The sequence below is a fragment of the Jaculus jaculus genome, chromosome 5 (assembly GCF_020740685.1).
Source record: "Jaculus jaculus isolate mJacJac1 chromosome 5, mJacJac1.mat.Y.cur, whole genome shotgun sequence".
In the NCBI taxonomy this organism is placed as follows: Eukaryota; Metazoa; Chordata; class Mammalia; order Rodentia; family Dipodidae; genus Jaculus; species Jaculus jaculus.
Window position 1 is genome coordinate 10800832 of NC_059106.1, and position 20007 is coordinate 10820838.

The 20007-nt window shown below is 49.6% G+C and overlaps 1 protein-coding gene across 10 annotated transcripts in view; it reads right to left on the reverse strand.

Moving 5' to 3' along the window:
- Positions 1-1972: 1972 nt before the first annotated feature.
- Pcnx2 (pecanex 2) overlaps positions 1973-20007 on the reverse strand; it is a 200038-nt gene continuing 182003 nt past the window's right edge. For 7 of the 10 annotated variants that reach the window (XM_045150737.1, XM_004659700.2, XM_045150741.1 and 4 more), the window contains 6 exons: positions 16675-16819; positions 12349-12579; positions 11185-11459; positions 10228-10418; positions 4432-4880; positions 1973-2874 (listed from right to left, as the gene is read on the reverse strand). In XM_045150737.1, the coding sequence (XP_045006672.1) occupies positions 2704-2874; positions 4432-4880; positions 10228-10418; positions 11185-11459; positions 12349-12579; positions 16675-16819 (1462 nt within the window). In that variant the 3' untranslated portion in view covers positions 1973-2703. Of the gene's footprint in view, positions 2875-4431; positions 4881-4908; positions 5498-10227; positions 10419-11184; positions 11460-12348; positions 12580-12888; positions 13070-16674; positions 16820-20007 lie in introns of those variants that run through there. The other 3 variants (XM_045150740.1, XM_045150742.1, XM_045150743.1) reach the window with 3 other exon arrangements.

A 20007-nucleotide genomic window follows, 5' to 3' on the forward strand; every position in this document is an offset into this window, starting at 1 on the left:
GCTCTTTCAAATGTTCCCTTCTGAGTTCTCATTTGGGCTTTATGACACTTCGTGTCTTGTGCCCAAGACCTCAGAGTACATTCCTCAGCAACACTGTCGAGCAAGGGTCTGGGAGCATTAGGAGGGTGTCAGGTACAACCCCATAGATGTAAGCAGTGAGTGGGGATGGAGAGTATCGGCATATCTAGTGGAGTCGAAGGTGGGGCCTAACAAGGAGTCCTCTTGGAAAGCACAGACCTGGCATGCGTATTGCCTGGATGAAGAACGTGAGACAGAGCGGCACCGCACGGTAGTGGAGCAGAACTGGCTGGAGCCTGACGTCACGAAGTGCTTCCTGTATGCTTGCATGCACCGAGGTTGAGTAATGAAATAGAACGTTGGGCTGCCTTTTTGACACTGTTGACAAATCCCAGGGAGACAGAGGGACTCCAGTTTCCATCTGGCCTCCATGGACAGACGGCTGCAGGGGGAAAAGTGGCTCATGAACCTGTTTAGGGCATGTGGTGGGTACACTGGGCCCTCACTTCATGCCGTTGTCATGTCTCTTTGTGTTCGTGTGTTTGTGTATGAGTGGCTGAACCTGTGTGTGTGGAGGTCAGAGGACAGCCTCAGGTGCCATTCCTCAAGCGCCGTCCAGTTTTTTGAGACAAGAGTCTCTCATTAGCCTGGAACTTGCCAATTAGGTTAGACTGGCTGGTCGTTGAACCCCAGGGATCCGCCTGTCTCTACTTTCCTAACACTGGAATTACAAGCATGTACCACCACACACACCTGGATTAAAAAATATATATATATACATGCGTATATATGTGTGTGTGTGTGTGTGTGTGTGTGTGTATACACACACACACACACACACACATATATATACACATGTATATACACTATTACTTATTTTCAAGGAGAGAGAAAAAGATTGAAGGGGGTGGAAAGGGTTCATTAGAGTCTCTTGCCTACTAACTCCATTTGCACGCACCACTTTGTGCATCTGGATTTATGTGGGTGCTGGTGAATCAAACCCAAGATGATAGGCTTTGCAAGCAACCATCTTTAACCACTGAGCCATCTCTCCAGTCCTGCTTTTTGTTTTACACATGAGTTCTGGGGATGGAAGGCAGGTCCTCATGCTTTCAAGGCAAGCACGTTACTGACTGAGCCATCACCCGGCCCCCGTCACCGTCTCTGCCCCATCTGTCTTCGAGCTTGGAGAGCTTCCCTTTCTTGCAATCCCATGCAGTGGCCAGCTGCACGGCCGGGCACACGTCCCCTCCACCACTGGGGTCAAGACAGAGGTGGCTGCCTACCCAGTCTGAGTTGGCCTCTTGGTCCTGAGGGCCGACAAGTGGCCCGAGTGTTTCAGGAGCTTCCAGGCACGTCTGTTTGAGGCCCATGGATGACTACAGCAGGTCACATGAGCTTCTCCAACAGCTGCACACAACCCAGGTGTGGCTTTATCCCTAGGTCCACCTCTTTTTGAGACAGGGTCTTTCATTCACCTGGAGCTCACCAGTTAGAGTAAACTTGCTGGCTAGTGAACTTCAGGGATCTACCTGTCTCCATATCTCCAGCATTGGGTTTATGGGTGGGCACCACCACTCCTGGCATCTACGTGGGTCCTGGGGCTCAAACTCAGGCCCTCATGATTGTGAGGCAACTGACTAAGCTATCTCCCCCGCTCCCCATTACAGTCTTGAGACTGGAGACGTCTCTGAATTTGCCCGTGTCATTCACACAGTAAAGGAGTCATGTTTAGAAATGACAGCCAGAGGCTGGCTATAATCTCAGCACTCAGGAGGCTGAGGTAGGAGCATCACCATGAGTTCAAGGCCAGCCTGGACTTCAGAGTGAGTTCCAGATCAGCCTGGACTAGAGTGAGAAACTGCCTCAGAGAGAGAGGGAGGGGAGGGAGGAGGAGGGAGAAGGGAAGAAGGGACGAGAGAAGGATAGAGAAAGTAATGACAGCAGACGGGCATGGCCATAATTGTAAACATTTTAATTCCAAAAACAAAGGTGTGTGCAAGTGTGCTCATGGTACAGAGGGAGGTTTGCTCGGCTTGGAAGACAAGCATGCATTCCTGGGAAGCACGGAGGGGTCCTGGGTGGCCAGGTAATCACTGGGCAGGTCTAAGGGTGTCACTCAGGTGGCCTGCTCTGCCCGCCTTTTCTAAACTCCATCCTGGGGAGTCCTGGCTCCTCTCAGAATACTGAAGGCCTGATGGATGTACGTCAGGCTTCTGCTAGTGAGGCCACAGCTTACACTTACAGCTGTGCAAATATGATAAAGCAACAAGGCTGTCTTTCCATTTGCACTTAAGCCTCAGTGTGCCTGACCTGCTGGTGGCCTCACATAAGCCGCTCTGCATGGCTCTCTGGAGGTGACGGTGATGTATACAATGCCGGTTATTTAACATGCAGCTGGTCTACTTTCACCTAGGCAGGAGGGACTTGCTCACAGGCCCTGCTGGCTCGTGGTGTTTGATGCAATCACGTGGCTTTGGTGTGAAATACCCAGTTCTTGTGCGGTGCTTAGGAAAGGAGGCATGGTGTCTCCCTCTCCTCTCTAACCAAGTGAGAGTTGTTTCAAGACCCTGAGATAACAGTTGCTTTCTAGAATAGCTCTCCATTCTCCTTGGGAAGAGCGCCTCATGGTGTGGGGTAGGCAAATGTGGAGTATCAGTGGTTCTCCAGCCAGACGCCGCTCTGTCACTGCTCCTCCGAGGCGCTCTGCTGGGAAGCCGTGTCATCCAGGCCCATGTCCTCCTGGCTTGCTCTTCGGCACAGCACTCCCAGGTTCTCAGCCACGACCTCTGCCAGACGCTGCTCATGAGCCTGCCCGGGCTCCGCATCGCTGTGCTCGGAAGACTCCGAGAAGTGCTTCCAAAAAGAAGAGAAGAAGGGCTTGCTCAGTCCACGCTCACTACCTAGGCTTCCCAAGTCACCCATTACCTTCTGATGCCGCAGGACCGGGGATGGGGTTGTGGCATCCTTTGAGGACGGGCTGTGAAGCTGGGTTGGATGACAAGCCTGACACATGGCTGGCCTCTGAGGTTCGATTGCAATGTGAAGCTGTGCATCTGTCTACAGGACCTCAGAATGTGGGGCCTCCAGGGTGCTGCACAGGGGAGGCCCAAGGGAGATCCTCTCTTGTGTGCCCACCTCCGGGAGCCCTGGTCAGCATCTCTCTACCCACAGGGCCCTTGTTGTGACACTGTCACTACACGCAACCCAGCGCTGAGACCCAAGGGCCCATCGTCCTCGATGGAGACAGAGAATTTGCCGATCCAGGAGACATCCCCCCACCCTGCCCACTGTAACTAACTCCATGGGGGCTAGGGTGGGGAAGCTGATGCCCTTTTGTGGAGGAAGTGAAAAGAAAAGGAGAGAAGTTTCTGAGTTTAGGGAGGTATAACTAAGCTCCTTTTTCACCGGGGTCTTCCCCTGGGCCATGGTGGCCTGGGGCTACATGAAGCCCACCACTTGGTACAGAGGATGATACACCATTGCTGCTGTGTTGGGTTCGAACTAAGCCTTCTGTCCTCATGAGGGCCGCTTAGAGGAGGAGCAGAAGGCAGCACTGAACATGCCCAGCTGTGACCCTTTGCCCTCAAGTATCGGAAACCAGAGGTCAAGCAAGCACTAGCCTTCCTGTCTGGTAAGCGGTAGGCCAGCAGGCAACTGGGTGGGAGGTGTCCAGTCTTTGGTACTGCAACCTAACCGTCTTCTATGAAAGTGCTGGGCTGCATGCACAGCTGTTCTGGGATCCATGCGGTCTACGAGCCACAGGTTGGACATGCTTGGTAGAACTTCAAAAGGACAGTGAACACCCTTTTGACTTTTGCCTTAATGATATCTGTTTTGTTTTTATTTCTTCTCAACCAGACTATATAAGAGAATTCCTGGGTGTTTGACTTTCTTTTTGTATATGTAGCTCAGGTATTCATCCAATAATAGCTAGTGTGAATTCTGGACAATTAATAGCTACTTGGATGATGCAGGCTTTAAACGTGTAAGTTCCCCGGATCTAGCTACTGAGAGAAATGGTTGGCCACCTTTGTGGCCTGGAATTCACAGTAATTTAACTCAGGTGTCGACATGTGTCCTCCCAGCTCTCAGGCCGGGGTGGCATGAATATGGAGGGAGGGAGCCCAGAATGCACAAGAAGAACCTCTGCTCCCCATTTCCGGGGCTTCCGACTTATGGTCACGATTGTGTTGGGGTGCATTAAGCCACCTCAGTCATGCTTGTGGAGCTGGCCGCTTAGAGGCTGGGAATGGTCTTCCTTACTACAGAGCTATCTGCTCTGTGTCTTGTGACCTCCAGTGTCACACAGCCAGCCCTGGCAGAAGGTGATGGCACACAGCCGGCAGGCAGGTAGGGCTAGAAGCTCGTGGTGCCCTTCTGCCTGGCGCCCCTCCCCAAGGCAGCTCTTACCCGTGTGGCCTGGCCGGCAGCCCTGGCTGAGGGGCCCATCACGATGTTGACGCTGCTGGATGACTGGGTGTCGCTGGTGTTGCCCCCCTCGGCCGCGGAGAGTCCGGAGATGACCAGTGCGCTGGAAAAGCTTCTCTTGCCGAAGAGGAAGCTGAGGGTGGAGCTGGTGGAGGAGCCCAAGCTGGACCGGATGAGCGCCTCAGCCCGCTCACGCACACTCAGGTGGCCTGTGGTGGTGACCGGTGGCGGCTGAGAGTGCAGGGATGCGGCTGAGGTGTGCAAGGAGAGCTGGCTGCCTGAAGGCCTCTGGACCAGCTCATGCACAGACGTGGATGTTTGGAGAAAGGCCTGGCGGTTCTCTAGAATGGGCCCCGACGAGCTCAGGGTGGGTGGCCTTGGACATAATGCCGAGTGTGCCTGGACAGACTGGCTCCTGCCCTTCCGCCTGCCTGCAGGAGAGAGCAGAGTGCCCAGTTGGGCACCTTGGGCTAGTGGGAGTAGTGCTCCAGTAAACACAGGAAGCTCAGCCCTTTTCTGTTACGATGGCATCTGTGGAGTGACCCACTGGTGACGGTCACCACTGTCATGATCCAGTCACTTCCCCAAAGCCCTACTTCAAACGTTGCTTTGCAGGGCAAAGCCTTCAAGACAGGAGACTTCTGAGGACATTTCCTACCCAAACCATCAGAATACTTCCCCGCCCCCCCCGGGGGAAGGTGCATGTACACACTGTGTGTGTGTGTGCGTGTGTGTGCATGAGTGTGGAAACCAGAGGACAACCTTGGGTGCCATTCCTTAGGTGTTTTACATATATTTTTGAGACAGGTTCTCTTACTGACCTGGAGCACACCAAGTAGGCTACCTTGGCTGGTCACATACCCATAGGGGTCCTCCTTTCTCTGCCTCTCCAGTGCTGGAATTAGTCAGGCAATCCCACATGCAGACATTCTTACATGGGTTCTGGGGTTTGAACTCAGGTCCTCTTTCTTTCAAGGCAAGCACTTTTCTGACTGAGCTATCTCCTAGTGCCCAGAATACTCTTTAGGTGTAATCATATTTCAGCCTGCTAAGAAAACAATGGAGGAATCCTGTCAGACATTTCTCACCCACTGATGCACATCATTTAATTCCTATGTTTGCTTAAATCTCTAGAGTTACATTATGTCCCTTCTGTTTTGCTGCCTGTGTAGTATGTACGAAAGGGTGGAGAGGGAATGAATGCTAGGGTTCCACAGGATATGGGGGTGACTATGGTCAGCAACAATTTATGTTACATCTCACAATAACTACTGGAAGAGTCTGAGCGTGCCAACAAGGAAATGACAGACGTTGGAGGGCTATGAGTGCTATTGATTCTTATTTGATCACTACATGCTGGGGATACGTATCATCAAAGTGTCATACTATGTCCCACAAGTACATGCCAATTAAAATATTAAGTCTTACACACACACACACACACACACACACACACACACACACACACACCACATTGTTAGAACAGTGACCAGGAATTCTGTGTCTGTGTGGTGTAGTGGGTATCTACTCTGCTTGGTCCCAAGGAGGCTAGGAAGGTCCACACCTATGAAGCTAGGACAGGGTTGGGAGCCAGCTACATAACCTGGGCTCTTCTTGACACCAATTTGGACATAGGCATGGTGAAACTCTTGTTTCCAGAGAACACTGGTATTCTGCCTGGGTTTCTTATGTCTGCAGGTAGTGAAATGGGGGCCTAGCCTTCAGTGGTGTGTGAATCCCCAGAATTGAGCCTCGGGGCTGATGTGCTCAGGCTTCATCTGGTACCCATCCACCTCAGGCATGGAGAAATGGCCGTGACCTTGAAGGTCCCTGCTGAAATGTCAGTCACATGTGTTGCCCTTGCAGGGCGTGGGGGAGGCCCTGAGCATTCAGTGGAGAACAGAGAGGGTGATTTGTTAGGTTAATTGGAGTGTGTCAAGGTCAAACATCTGTTTGTGATTCCCACTGTAAAGCTAATCTCTGCCCAACCGCTATGCCCACACCCACGCATCCACGAGTCAGTGATGCAGGTGCCTTGTGGGCCACCTGCACTGGCTGCAACCTTCCAAGCTAATTTAGAAAACAAAAGGAAAATGCCCTACTGTGTGTCATAGGAAGTGGTGTGTGTAGTCCACGAAATGCGAGGACCCGCCCCCTTCTTTGCATCACATACTCCCTTGGCTGTTCTTATTTTATTATCTTTCTGTGTACATGTGTGTAGGACATACCCATATGCATGTTGGAGGACAGCTTCTGAGTGTAGGCCTCCCTTCTTCCCTGTCTGAAGCAAGGACTCTCGTTCACACCTGTTTACCAGGCTAATCCCACCCCCACCCAGCTTCCAGACTCTTCTGTCTCTGCCACCCTTCTTGCTCATAGGTGTGCTGGGATCATAGACACCTGCCACGGCTTCCAGCTTGGCTTTTGTGTGGGTTCTGGGGAGTCATACTCAGGTACTTGAGTTTATACAGTAATTGTTTTATCCACTCAAACATCTCCCCAGCCCTCGATTTAAATATATATTTAAATATATATCTTAATGTATTTGCAAAGAGAAAATGAGAATGGGTGCCCCAGGGCCTCTAGACATTGCAAACAAACTTCAGATACACATGCATCTGGCTTTACATGAGTACTGGAGACTTGAACCCAGGTCAATAGGCTTTCTGGGCAAACACATTCACCACTGAACAATCTCTCTAGCCCTAACCCTGGCACTTTTTGATGTTGTTGTGTGTGTTTACACGTATGCATGTAACTGTAACCATTGCTAAAATCATTTCTGCTGCTCAGATTACTTTACAATTAATTTATTTTCCCAATGACTACATTATCAAATTATGAGTGCTTCTAGGGCAGCCCTTAGCCTAACACTGCATGTTCTCTCTCACATGTAGATCCTAAATACAAATATTTAGACTTGTATTTGAGTGGGAGTAAAAATCAGTAACAGAGGCCAGTAAGCTAGAAAGTCACCACAAGGGAGAGGGGAGGACTTAAGGGATTAGTATTGTATACATGTAGGTAGATGAACAAATTACTGGGGGTAGAATGGCCTAAATTAGGTCAGGGGAAGAGACTAAGTAAAGGAAGGGTAGGGGGAGAATTAATCAAAATTTAAGATGGTATGAACAAGCCATATGGAAACCCGCTTTTTTGGATAATGGCACACCCAGAAGCCATAGATTGTTAATAGAAAACTTTCAGTGCCAGGGATGGGATACCTTCCAATGAGTTGTTGGCCAGGGAGGTCCCTGATGCCCCCCAAACATTATAGGTCATTTCCAAGGCTCTGGATTTCCCACCAAGAATAGATGGTAAGACCCTATTGCTGAAGACTTCACATGCTTGTGCTGCAAGGTCATTCAGATATCAAGCTTGAGCTGAGCTGAAAACCTCCTCTACAGACCAGCTGACAGCTGGGAAAAGCTACATTGCATGCATTCCTATGGGAGAGATAAGCCCTGGACTGTATAAAAAGGAGAGATGGCTGAGCAAGCATCCCCTCCCCTGCTGATGTGGTGATGTCATGCCAGCTTCCTGCTCCTGCCATACATGTCCCACTCTCTGCAAGTGTAAGCTTACACACACCCTTTCCATCCTTAAGTTGCTTCTGGGTATGAGGGTTTTTTTTTCCCCAGCAACCAGGAAGCAACTAATACAGAAAGTGTGAAACCACCATGTCCTATAGGCTGAGATCAGAGCAGATGTACCTGCAGACAAGGCAGTGCCATTGTTCTGGGTTAAGCACATAGACCTGGGTTTAGACCACCAGAAATGGTGTGCCAGGCACCTCTTACCTACTCAAACTTGCCCCAGCTTCATCCCACGCAGGCCTGTCAACTGGATGGATCAGCAAGGACCAGCTCTCGTGTGCTCTCCCATTTGGACACCATTTGCGTGCACTTAGAACACATTTCTCATGCCATAGCAAATGGTAAGGGAACATTAAGAGTGTTCCGGTGCTCTGCAGGCCTTGGGCACTGTGTATAGGGCTCAGGACAGGTGGCAGTGGCTGGTGGCCAGGAGAAGAAGCTCTGGGTCCTTCTGAGCAGCCAGCCCCAGTCACTTTGCTTGTCCCTCTCTTCTAGCCCACCTGCCTACCTCCCTTCTTTCTGTCTTATCAGTCATCCACCTCTCACCTAGCTCTAGTGCCTTCCCATTACCCATCATCCACCTCCCTTTCTACATAGCCCTGTGCCTTTTGCCGTCTTTCGCATTTACTGACCTACCTGTTATCAGTTGTCTATTTCTCATCTCTCTATCTAGTCCATCTGACTTCTTTATTTTTGTCTTATCAAGCTTCCATCTATCTATCCACTTGTAGTGGTTTGAATGTGACTATGTTGTCCCCCAAACCCTGAGGTATATTTAATTTTTTTTTATTTATTTGAGAGAGAGAGAATTGAGAATGGGCATGCCAGGACCTCCAGCCACTGCAAACTAACTCCAGATGCATGCACCACCTTGTGCAACTGGCTTACATAAGTCCTAGGAAATTGAATCTGAATCCTTAGGCTTCACAGGCAAGTGCCTAACTGCTAAGCCATCTCTCTAGCCCCTTGTGGTATTTTTGGTTAGGTTTGAGCAGCGGGAGGAGATGTTGCTGCATGTGGATATTCAGTCCAGCTCTACTAGGTGTATCAAAAGCAGTTTGAGGTCAGGCTGTTGGTTTTTCTCCTTGCTATGGATGATGCTACAGTTTTTCTACCTCAAAGAAGCTTCCCCTGTAATCCATAAGCATGAAATGAAACCTTTCCTCCCATTAGCTGCTTTTGGTTGGGTGTTTGTCCAGCAACAAAATGTAACTTCGCTACCATCTGTTCATTCATGCATGCCCTGACCAACCCAGCCCACACTGACATGGTCCTGCCCTTTCTGGTCCCCACCCATACCTTTCTCTGGGCACACTTAGGAGGCAGGGACTGTCCTCATGCCCCCTGGTGTAGAGCTGGTAGGGGAGTATGCATAGGGGTTTTATTAAATGCTTCTGGAAGGTGAGGAAGGAAGAGCTGAGGGCAGAAGCATGGAGTGGCAGGAGCCAGCACAGAGCCTCTGCCTCCAGTGTCCCCAGGACATGTCCTCTAGGAGTCCTCTGCACCTCCCTGCCCAGTGCCATCAGCAGGCATTGAAGACTTGTCCATTTGGTTGGTATAAATGGAGTTTTAACATTCGTTGCGTTTGTTTGAGTCAAGGTCTCACTGTAGTCCAGGTGCAACTCACTGTGTAGCCCAGGCTAGCCTCAAACTCACAGCGAACCTCCTGCTCCAGCCTCCCAAATGCTGGAATTATACATCCACCATGCCTGTGCCAGAAATGGGCTGCTGGTCTTTAGTCTCAGCCTTGGCGCCCTCTGCTCCCATCCACTCATATCCTTTTGCCCTCTTTCCTGGGATGTTGAATGCCAACAGAGAGGGTGAGGACAGAGATGTAGGAGGAGCAGAGTCCTGTCCACAGACAGAGGGGACACAATATGGGTCTGTGGCTGTGACACAGTCCAGGAGATACATGGTGGAATGCAATGAGTGGAATGGGAAGATTGGAGCATACACTGGGCAGGAGCCTAGACAGATGAATGGCTGTCCAAGGTAATGGACATGAGGGCTAGTGCTGGACTTAGCTGGCCAGTGTTTTTTTTTTTCTTTCCTCTGAGCAGAAAGTGTACATTTCCATCAGCCATTGACATGAAACTTGTTTTGAGTATAGCAAAATTCTCTTGGAAGTAAGACTGAGTAAGGTCTACTCATATGGTATTGGACACAAGCCCCAGGTACCCACCTGCACTTGGAGCTCCTCCACGGGGTGAGGCCCAGCGCTGTGCACCCTCTTTCCTGGGTTGCTCCATGCTGTTCTCCTGGCTGTCACCGCTAGGGGCGTGACTGCCACCCGCTGATGGGGCCCCACCACCTTCGGCCTCCTCAGCAGTGCCTCGGCTGTGCTGCTGCCCAGCACTGCAGTCCTTCCGCATTCTGTGGGGACAGAAGCTTCAGGGGCTCACCAAAGCATCTTGTGTATTGCCACTCTCCACGCGGTGGCATCACACTGAGGGACATGGTCTCTTAAGTCCACATCACCCAGTGACACAGGGCTGGCTTTAATGTGTGTGACTGATGTTCACACAATGGCAAAATCCCCCAGTGGTGCGTTCTGCAGAATGGATCCGGGCTGCCAGGTGACATGACTGTACCTCTGATCCGCAACCACAGCCACAATCGAGATGGGTGGAAGACCACACGTTTGTGGGGAACATCACCCCTGGGGTGCTTGTGAGGGAGGGGCTTTGTGTCTTCAACCTCTTGGTTTAACACTCAAGGATCACCAGTCTGTCTTCCTTAGCTGGGACGAATCATGGGGACACCATCATACTCAGGAATAAGCCTCGAGTGCCCTCAGCAACCAGAGACTCCTTACTGCGTGGGGAGGGGACTTATTGCATGAGTGGTGTGCACTGGAGCTCAGGCCTGCTTCCCCGCAGGAGAACACGCTTAACACCCATGGACCTGCATCCCCACTGGAATATGGACACAGCCTGAGCGTGGGAAAGAGACTGGGTGTGTAACAGTTCCCACTGACACACTCTGAGCCCTCCTGCTAAGATACATGACATGTTAGAGGCCACTTGGGCACAGCAGATGTACTCATGGGAGACAGCAGTGCTTGGTGATGACACGCTAACCAGCGCATAAGAGCTCTGCTCCACACATCCCTCCCTGACACCCCTTGGTGGGGCCCTACCTCAGCCACCTGGCCCGGAACCAGGTCCTCATCCTGTCCAGCGTGACGGGCCAGCCCCAGACGCTCTGCAGCTGCCTATGGGTGCCCAGGTATGACGTGGTCAGTGGGGAGACGTACATGGGGTAGCCCAAGGGCTGGTCGCAGGAGGAGTTGATGAGGTTCCGCAAGACCTGCTTGTTATTCTGGATGCTTCCACGCTCCGGGTTGCGGTTCCGCAGGAAGATGAGCTCCTGCTGTTGCCCTGCCCAGAGTCCACGCACACACTCCTTGTTCACCTGCAGGTGGGGTGGGGAGAGCTGTGTCCCCATCTTATACTCCCGGTCTATGGGTTAACCCATGGTCCATGGGCACAGCTTTGGGATGGGTCATCTGTGGATGTAACACTTGATCTAAAACACTTGTCTCAGTAATAAAAATGGACATTACTGTCATAGGAAAATATAGGGGAAATGAATGTAAAATTTTGTCTTAGCTATAACGAAACAGGAGTGTGGGCTTGGAAGAGAGCTCAGTCTATAAAGTGATTGTCTTGTAAGCATGTGGACCTGAGTTCAATCCCCAGTAGCTACATTAGGAAAACCAGGTGTTTATAACCCTTGCGCTGGGGAGGTGGAGACAGGGAGATCCCCAGAGCTCACTGGCCAGCCAGTCAAGCCTACTTGGTGATTTCGAAGCTAATGAGAAATCCTATGCCACAAAAAAGGGAGGATGGTAACTGAGGAATGACACCTAGGGCTGTCCACTGGCCTCCACAAACACATTATACGCACGTGTAACTGCACACACACAGACACGCATACACATAACAAAGAAGAGGAGTCATGGGTAATAAAGCTCTTACATCCAGGAGCAGGTTTGCAGAGAAAAGTCTGGAACTCTGGAGAATTAAGAAATCTGAAAATGCACCAAGCTGAACTCTCATCTACAAGGGCATTGCCAGGACCTACAGCCTAAGTCCTTCCTCATGACCTGATTCTCCAGGGAGGGAGCAAACCCCTCCAGGGGGCTCCATCCTGCCCCCCGCCCCACCCTGCCCTGCTGGCCAACACTCTTCACAGCCGTCCCTCTCTGCCAGGGGTTCAGGGTGGCGTCGCCCATGCCTGCTTTCTTCTCCAGTGTTCCCCACATGAGTCTAGTCCCCTGAGACCAGGAGGTGTGTCCTACCTTGATCACCTTGAAGCTCAGGAAACTCCTGTGCAGCATGATGACCTTGTACTCGTCAGCGCCCTCATCTACCACGTGCCTCAGGGTCAGCAGCTCCTCCTTGTTGGACAGCACTGCGCCCCGCCAGGCCGGGTCACCCTCGGGGCAGATCACCACTTTCTTCTCGAAGGACTGGATAGCCTCGTAGAGGACCACAGGGTCTTCGTACTCATCGGGACAGGTGAACTGGTCCTGGCAGGGAGGGTCCAGGTGGACAAGTAGGACCCATGCTACTGGCTCTTATGGCTTGCATCAGGCTCCAAGGCCATGAGCTCCCTTCATTTTCCTTCCTCCCCAGATCCCAAGTCAGGTACAGAGGGTATCTCCTCAATTCATGATCCTAACCAAGTGCAGTGTACCCAGGAAAGAGCTGCATGGCTTAGGAACCTGTGTGTATGCACGTTCATGTGTGTGTACATGTGTGCACATGTATGTGGGTTGTAGGGATTGAACTCAGATCTTCATGCTTATAAGGCAAGTACTATAAATACTGAGCTATTGCCTCATCTGCCACTCCCCACCCATGACTTTTAGATATGGGACATGTCTTTCTCCATGATGGATCTGGAAAGGATTATACTTAATGAGGCAACCCAGGCCCAGAAAGCCAAATGTCACATGTTCTCTCTCATATGTGGATCCTAGCTAAAAATGATTCAAACTCACATAGAAGGTAAGTAAGCTATAAAGGAACAGAAAAGGAGGGGGGATTTAATAGGTTAGTATTATATATATGTTAGTAAAAGAATGGATTAATGGGGGTGGAAAGGCCTAACTTAGGTTGGGGAAGAGACTAAGTAAAGGAAAGGTGGGGGGAGCGCTAATCAAAACCTAAGAGGGTAGCCGGGCGTGATGGCACATGCCTTTGATCCCAGCACTTAGGAGGCAGAGGTAGGAGGATCGCCATGAATTTGAGGCCACCCTGAGACTCTACAGTGAATGCCAGGTCAGCCTGGGCTAGAGCGAGACCCTACCTCAAAAAACAAAAACAAACAAACAACAACAACAAAAACCTAAAAGGATATGAATAAATCATATGGAAACGTACTTTTTTGGACAATGGCACAACCAGTAGCCAGATTGTTACTAGAAAATTTTCAGTGCCAGAGATGGGACACTTTCCAGTGAGTTGTTGGCCAGGGAGGACCCTGATGACCCCAAAACATTACAGGCCTTTGCAAGGCCCTTGGTTTCCCACCAGGAACAGATGATAAGACCCTATTGCTGAAGATTCCACATACTTGGGCTGAAAGGTCACTGAAAAATCCTGCTGGAGCTGAGCTGAAAACCTGTAGACCAGCTGACAGAAAGCTGTTGTGTGCAGTTCAATGGGAGAGAGAGAAAAATCACCATGGAGATACTCAGCAGTGGACACTGCAAGCCTTAAATTTGGCCAGCCAGGTCAAATGAGCCAAAGGGTGCAACAGTGGCATGTCTGTTAAGGGGGAAAACAACCACTCTCTAATTGGACTGGGGGCCTGCTCCATGGGATAGAATATATCCTTGATACTGAAAACCTACAACAGGGGTAGTCAAGAGCCCTAGGGGTGTAAGGTCTGCTGGTGTTTGGTTAAATGTATATATTATGCTCACTAAACTGCCCGGTAAGCACTTCTTTAATGTTCACACCCATAATAATGCTACTCTCACTTTTGGTTAGAGAACCTTCTCTTTTCAGATGGCAGTGACCTCGGGATAACTCAGAAGGCACCATGGTGCTGAGAAGTAACAGAGGAGTGCTCAACACTGAAGCATCTCTATCACAACTTCCAAGGCTCACGGTCCTTTGTGGAAGAGGTGGCAGAAAGAATATAAGAGCCAAAGGAAGGGTAGGACTCCTTACAACGTGTTTCTCCAGACACAAAATGGCCTGGATATCCATGACCTCATGGTGCCTGATACTACCTATACATGACCATCATAATAGGAGGAAAAGATCATGACATAGAAATAAAGGAGAGACTGAGAGGGGGAAGGGTATGTTGGAGAGTGGCATTTCAAAGGGGAAAGTAAGGGGGAGACAGGTTATTGTCTATAATTATGGAAGCTGTCAATAAAAAATAAGTTAAAAAAAAAGATATGGGAAATGTCACTATTTCTGGCCACTCTCCCTCTTCATAGTGAATTGTTCTTCAGGCAGCTCCTGAGGATAAATGACCATTTGCTAATGGCCAGACTGTCTGTACTTAGGTAAGTTGAACCATTCCCAAAATTCTTCTCAAAGAGGCGATAACATTTTTTAATTTTTACACATAATTAATTTTTACACAGTTAATGCAATCCCTATCAAAATTCCAAAGGCTTTCTTCATGGAAATAGAAAAAACAAACCAAAAATTCATTTGGAATCACAAAAAACCTCGAATATCTAATATACTGAGCAACAAAAATAAGGCTGGTGGTATCACCATACCTGATTTTAACCTATACTACAGAGCCATAGTAACAAAAACAGTATGGTACTGGCACAAAAACAGACATGTAGATCAGTGGAACAGAATAGAGGACACAGATGTAAGTCCAGGTAGCTATAGCCACCTGATATTCAATAAAAATGCCAAAAATACTCATTGGAGAAAAGACAGCCTCTTCAGCAAGTGGTATTGGGAAAACTGAATATATATCTATAGAATGATGAAAATAGATTCTTCTCTCTCTCCATGCACAAGAATTAAGTCCAAATGGATTAAAGACCTTAACATCAGACCTGAAACTCTGAAACTGCTAGAGGAAAAAGTAGGGGAAACTCTTCAACATATTGTTCTTGGCAAAGACTTTCTGAATACAACCTCAATTGCTAAGGCAATAAAACCACAGATTAATCACTGGGACCTCATGAAATTACAGAGATTTTGCACTGCAAATGACACAGTGAAAAAAGCAAAGAGGCAACCTACAGAATGGGAAAAAATCCTCACCAGCTATATATCTGATAGAGGATTAATATCTAGGATATACAAAGACCTCAAAAAGTTAAATAATAAGGAATCAAAGAGGCCAATCAAAAAATGGGCTATAGAGCTAAATAGAGAGTTCTCAAAGGAAGAAATACGAATGGCATATAAGCATCTAAAAAATGTTCTACGTTACTAGTTATCAGGGAAATGCAGATTAAAACTACATTGAGATTCCATCTCACTCCTGTCAGATTGGCTACCATTATGAAAACCAATGAAAATAAATGGTGGCGGGGATGTGGAAAAAGAGGGACCCTCCTACACTGCTGGTGGGAATGCAGTCTGGTCCAGCCATTGTGGAAATCAGTGTGGAGGTTCCTAAAAAGTAAAGATTGATCTACCATATGCCCCAGCTATAGCACCCCTAGGCATATATTTTAAGGATTCATCTCATTTCCTTAGAAGTACGTGTTCAAACATGTTTATTGCCGCTCAATTTATAATAGCTGGGAAATGGAACCAGCCTAGATGTCCCTCAACTGATGAGTGGATAATGAAGATGTGGCACTTTTATACAATGGAGTTCTACTCAGCAGTAAAGAAAAATGAAGTTATGAAATTTGCAGAAAAATGGATGGATCTGGAAAGGATTATACTAAGTGAGGTAATCCAGGCCCAGAAAGCCAAGCGCCACATGTTCTCCCTTATATGTGGATCCTAGCTACAGATGATTGGGCTTCTGTGTGAGAATGAAAATACGTAGTAGCAGAGGCCAGTAAGTTAAAAAGGTGATGTAAAGGGTAGAGAAAGGAAGGGAGGAGGGTACTTAATAGGTTGGTATTGTATATATGTAAGTACAATGATTGAGATGTGGAATATGATGGAGAATGGAATTTCAAAGGGGAAAGTGCAGGCGGGGGGGAGGGAGGGTATTACCATGGGATATTTTTTATAATCATGGAAAATGTTAATAAAAATTGTGAAAAGAAAAAAAAGCCTCTATTTTTCATTTTTATTTTTCGAGGCATGGTTTCTTTCTATAGGCCAGGGTGGAACTAATTCTGTAGCCCAGATTGTCTTTGAATAATGCATTCACCATAATTGTTATTGGAGTACCTGATATAGATGAGGGAGATATGAAGGTTGCGTTATGTACTTTCTCATCACCATAACCAAATGCCTGACATAAACAACTTAAAGGGAGATCATTATTTAGCTCATGTTTCACAAGGCTGGGTGCATATTCCTTGATTGGGCGATTCAGGCCCGTGTTGAGAGGGAACCCCACGGAGGTGGATGCTAGGATGGAGGAGCTCTTCACCTCTACACAGACTGGAAGCAGACAGAAGGAGCTTAGTTTTGACTTCCCTACTTTGGAAGTGGGGTCTTACCTGATGCAGTTTCAGGGACATCCGGATGGCCGGAACGACGACTTTGTGCAGCAGGTCCATGTCTGCAAAAACCCACTCGTCCCGCGCCGTGACCCGGAAGTCACCTTTGAAGAGGGCGTGGAGACCATACAGGAAGGAGTCCAGACTGCAAAACACAGCTGCATTACTGCGGCTCATGCTGCGTGCATGCCCAGTCCTGCCATTCCCAACAGTGTCTGTGTCTCCCTATTGAAGAACCAGGGCTGCGAAGACGGCCCCGGGATGAAGCCCTTGCCACGCCATCATGATGACCAGAGTTTGGATCCCAGCACCTACGTATACACTGGGTGGGCACGGCAGCGGTGCACAACCCTATGCTCGTGCGGCAAAGAGAGGGGAACCAGAGTCAGCTGGCAACGAGAACAGGCCAAGGGGTGAGCTCTGGGTTCAAGGCGGAGAACCTGCCTCAGTAATAAGGTGAAGTGTGATCAAGAAGATGCCTGACATCAACTTCTGGCCTCCACACACGCACCTCACACACTCACACATGCACCCGCACACGTGTGTGCCTACACACGTGAACACTCATACACATGCGGACACTACACACACATACACAAGTAATAAAAAAGTATTTTCTTGGGCTGGAGAGATGGCTCACTGGTTAAGGCACTTGCCTGTCAAGCCTAACAACCTGGGTTTTATTTGATTCCCCAGTATCCACATAAAGCCGGATACAGAAAATGATGCATGCATCTGGCTTGTTTGTAGCAGCTGGAGGCGCTGGCACACCCATATTCTCACAGTCTTCTCTCTCTCTCTCTTTTTCAATCTCAGTCTCTCTATGTATTTATACACACACACACATGCTTGCAAATAAATAAATAAAACATTTTTACAGTATTTTCTTCCTATATTCAGCTGGTTCAGTATGGAAAGGAAGGCTCTGTCTGCCCCAATGCCTGGACCTATGGCCATTATGAGCTCCCTGCCAGGGTCTTTGTTTGGGGTAATTGCCTACCACTGTAATACCCACTGAGATGTTCTCTCTGAGAGTGAAATTGAGGCCCAGGTTGGAACAGACCAAACACACTGAGCAGAGGGCTGCCAGGATAGCAGGCTCACGCTCCATGCCCCAGTGGCACAGCCTAGCGTGCCCTTGCCAGCCTCTGACTTTGCTCCTTGTATTATTTCTGGAGATCATATGTCAATCATAGTAGAAATCAGATTCCATTGCAACACATAGTGAAGGAAATAGAACCAAATGGGACCCAGAATGGGTCACACAGGACCTCAGGGCACACCTGTTTCAGTGCCACCCTTTTATTTGAGATGGAGAAGAGACAGGAAGAGAGTCACAGTGCATGGTTTAAGGCTCTTCCAGGGTGGTAGGTTTTCAAGGATCTGATTTTTTCCCATTTTGCTTTATTTATTGCCTTTCCCACTTGTCACTGAGTGCCACCTGGGCAGAGAACAGAATGTCACTCAAGGGAAGTTGTTCAGGGACAGGAGCCTTTTTGAATAACCATGGGGAGTGTGCTTAGGAAGCGACTCCTACTTCCTAGGGATAAAGAGGATGGTCTTTCTCTTAGTCCACCCTTACTTCTATTACACTGCAGTGGCCTCTAACTCCCCTGAGAGGCAGGCATGAGTATCCTGGACAGGGCTGGCCTGGGACAGAAAGAGCTAGACGTAGGCAGGAAAGGACTCTCCAAGAATTTAATGTGTTGGCTTGCTGGCCAGGACCTCTGATTCAACACAGCGCCTCAGGGAAACAGATGCCCCCATCGCTCTTTCGGCATCTCACCATGGAATGTATCACTAGCATCAATTTCTTCCCAGAACTTCCTTACAAAGACTCTGAGATTTTTGGGCAAGTACAGATGGTGGGCAACAGGAGTTGTCAAGAGTCTGTCACATGGGGCTGGGGCTGTGACCGGCAGGGGCCTGGAGCTTTCTAGAAAGAGATCCAGGAGGCGACCTTCCACAAAGGGCTGTCCGCTCACACAGCAAAGGTCTCTGGGGTTGAGAGCAATAGCCAGAGGCCCCGGGATATCTGGGCAGGGCTACAGGAAGCTCATTGATGCCACAGCATGGAGTTAACACCCGAGGAACAACCACCGCCGGTTTGCCAAGGCAGCAGCTGGGGTTACCCTCTTGTCAGCGTGGCACTCAGCCACAGGGAGGAAGAGGTGCTGAGCAGTGGCTGGGAGGCGCTCAGTCACGGCTGGGGACACCACGCCGCATGTTCAGAATGGCCTTGCAAACATGTAAGAGGAACAAAATCTCCCTCCAGACAGAGGGAGGGAATGGTGCAAAGGGAGACACAGTGACTCAGATCCCTAGAGCAACACCCACAGACACAAAGGCAGGAGCGGCTGCCTGGGCCTGCTGTCTGCCGGCCACGCTGCCACCGGAGCCTAGCTAAGACGCCCGGGCTCCCATCCCAGCGGTCCGGAAGTTCATACTTCAACTGTCAGTGTTCTTTTCTGAGAAAATGACACATTTTGGTGCTTAATGCCATTCTATTAAGATGATTCTCCACATGAAAACAAAGCCCGAGTTAGAATCCCTCCAGACTGGAGCATTGCCCTTTGTACCTTACACACCAGGGCACCCTGACAGGAGGTGTTTCATAACCGGCCTCCCCCCGCACCCCCAGATAGAATGCAGAGGAGGCAGGAGCAGGGGAGGGGAGGGCGGGATTCCCCGCACACCCGCGGTGTGTTCGTATTTGGAGCTCCCTGCTCTTTCTAAGACTCCACTGAGAAATGACAGGCTCACAGATTGCTGGGCTGTCACTGCTGGGGGACAGTAGTGTGTGACCCACTCAAGGTCGCCTTTCTTGGGGACTAAGACAGCTCCATTCTTAGCACACTGAGGAAGTAGGCAAGGCAGGCCGTCCCACCACAGCGCAGGCAGCCAGGGAACGAGCAGAGAGGGGACCTGTGTGTCCCGGGGTGTGGGAGCAGTGACTGCAGGCAGGCTTCAAGGAAACTCAGCACACGTGTGATCGCATGTCAGGGGAGCATATGCATGTGTGATGGACTGAGGCACTGAGATGAGCACAGGCTTACCTGGCACCACATGCACGCTAAATGCGGGGAGAATTAAAACAACACGAAGGAGCTATAGCTCCTGGGTGAATAGTGAGTGGCTGACGCTTGGGTGCTTCTGGGTTCAGCCGGCACACGCTGCTTAGGACACCAGCCCGTGTTACACAATTCACGACACCTGTTCTCCTTCCTGACCCGGCAGCCGATTAAATGAGGGCAGACTAGGGGTGACGGGCACAGGTGAGGGCCGTCCTCCAGCCCTGCTCCAGCAGCTGTTCTGGCTGGCGCCGGTGTCCCT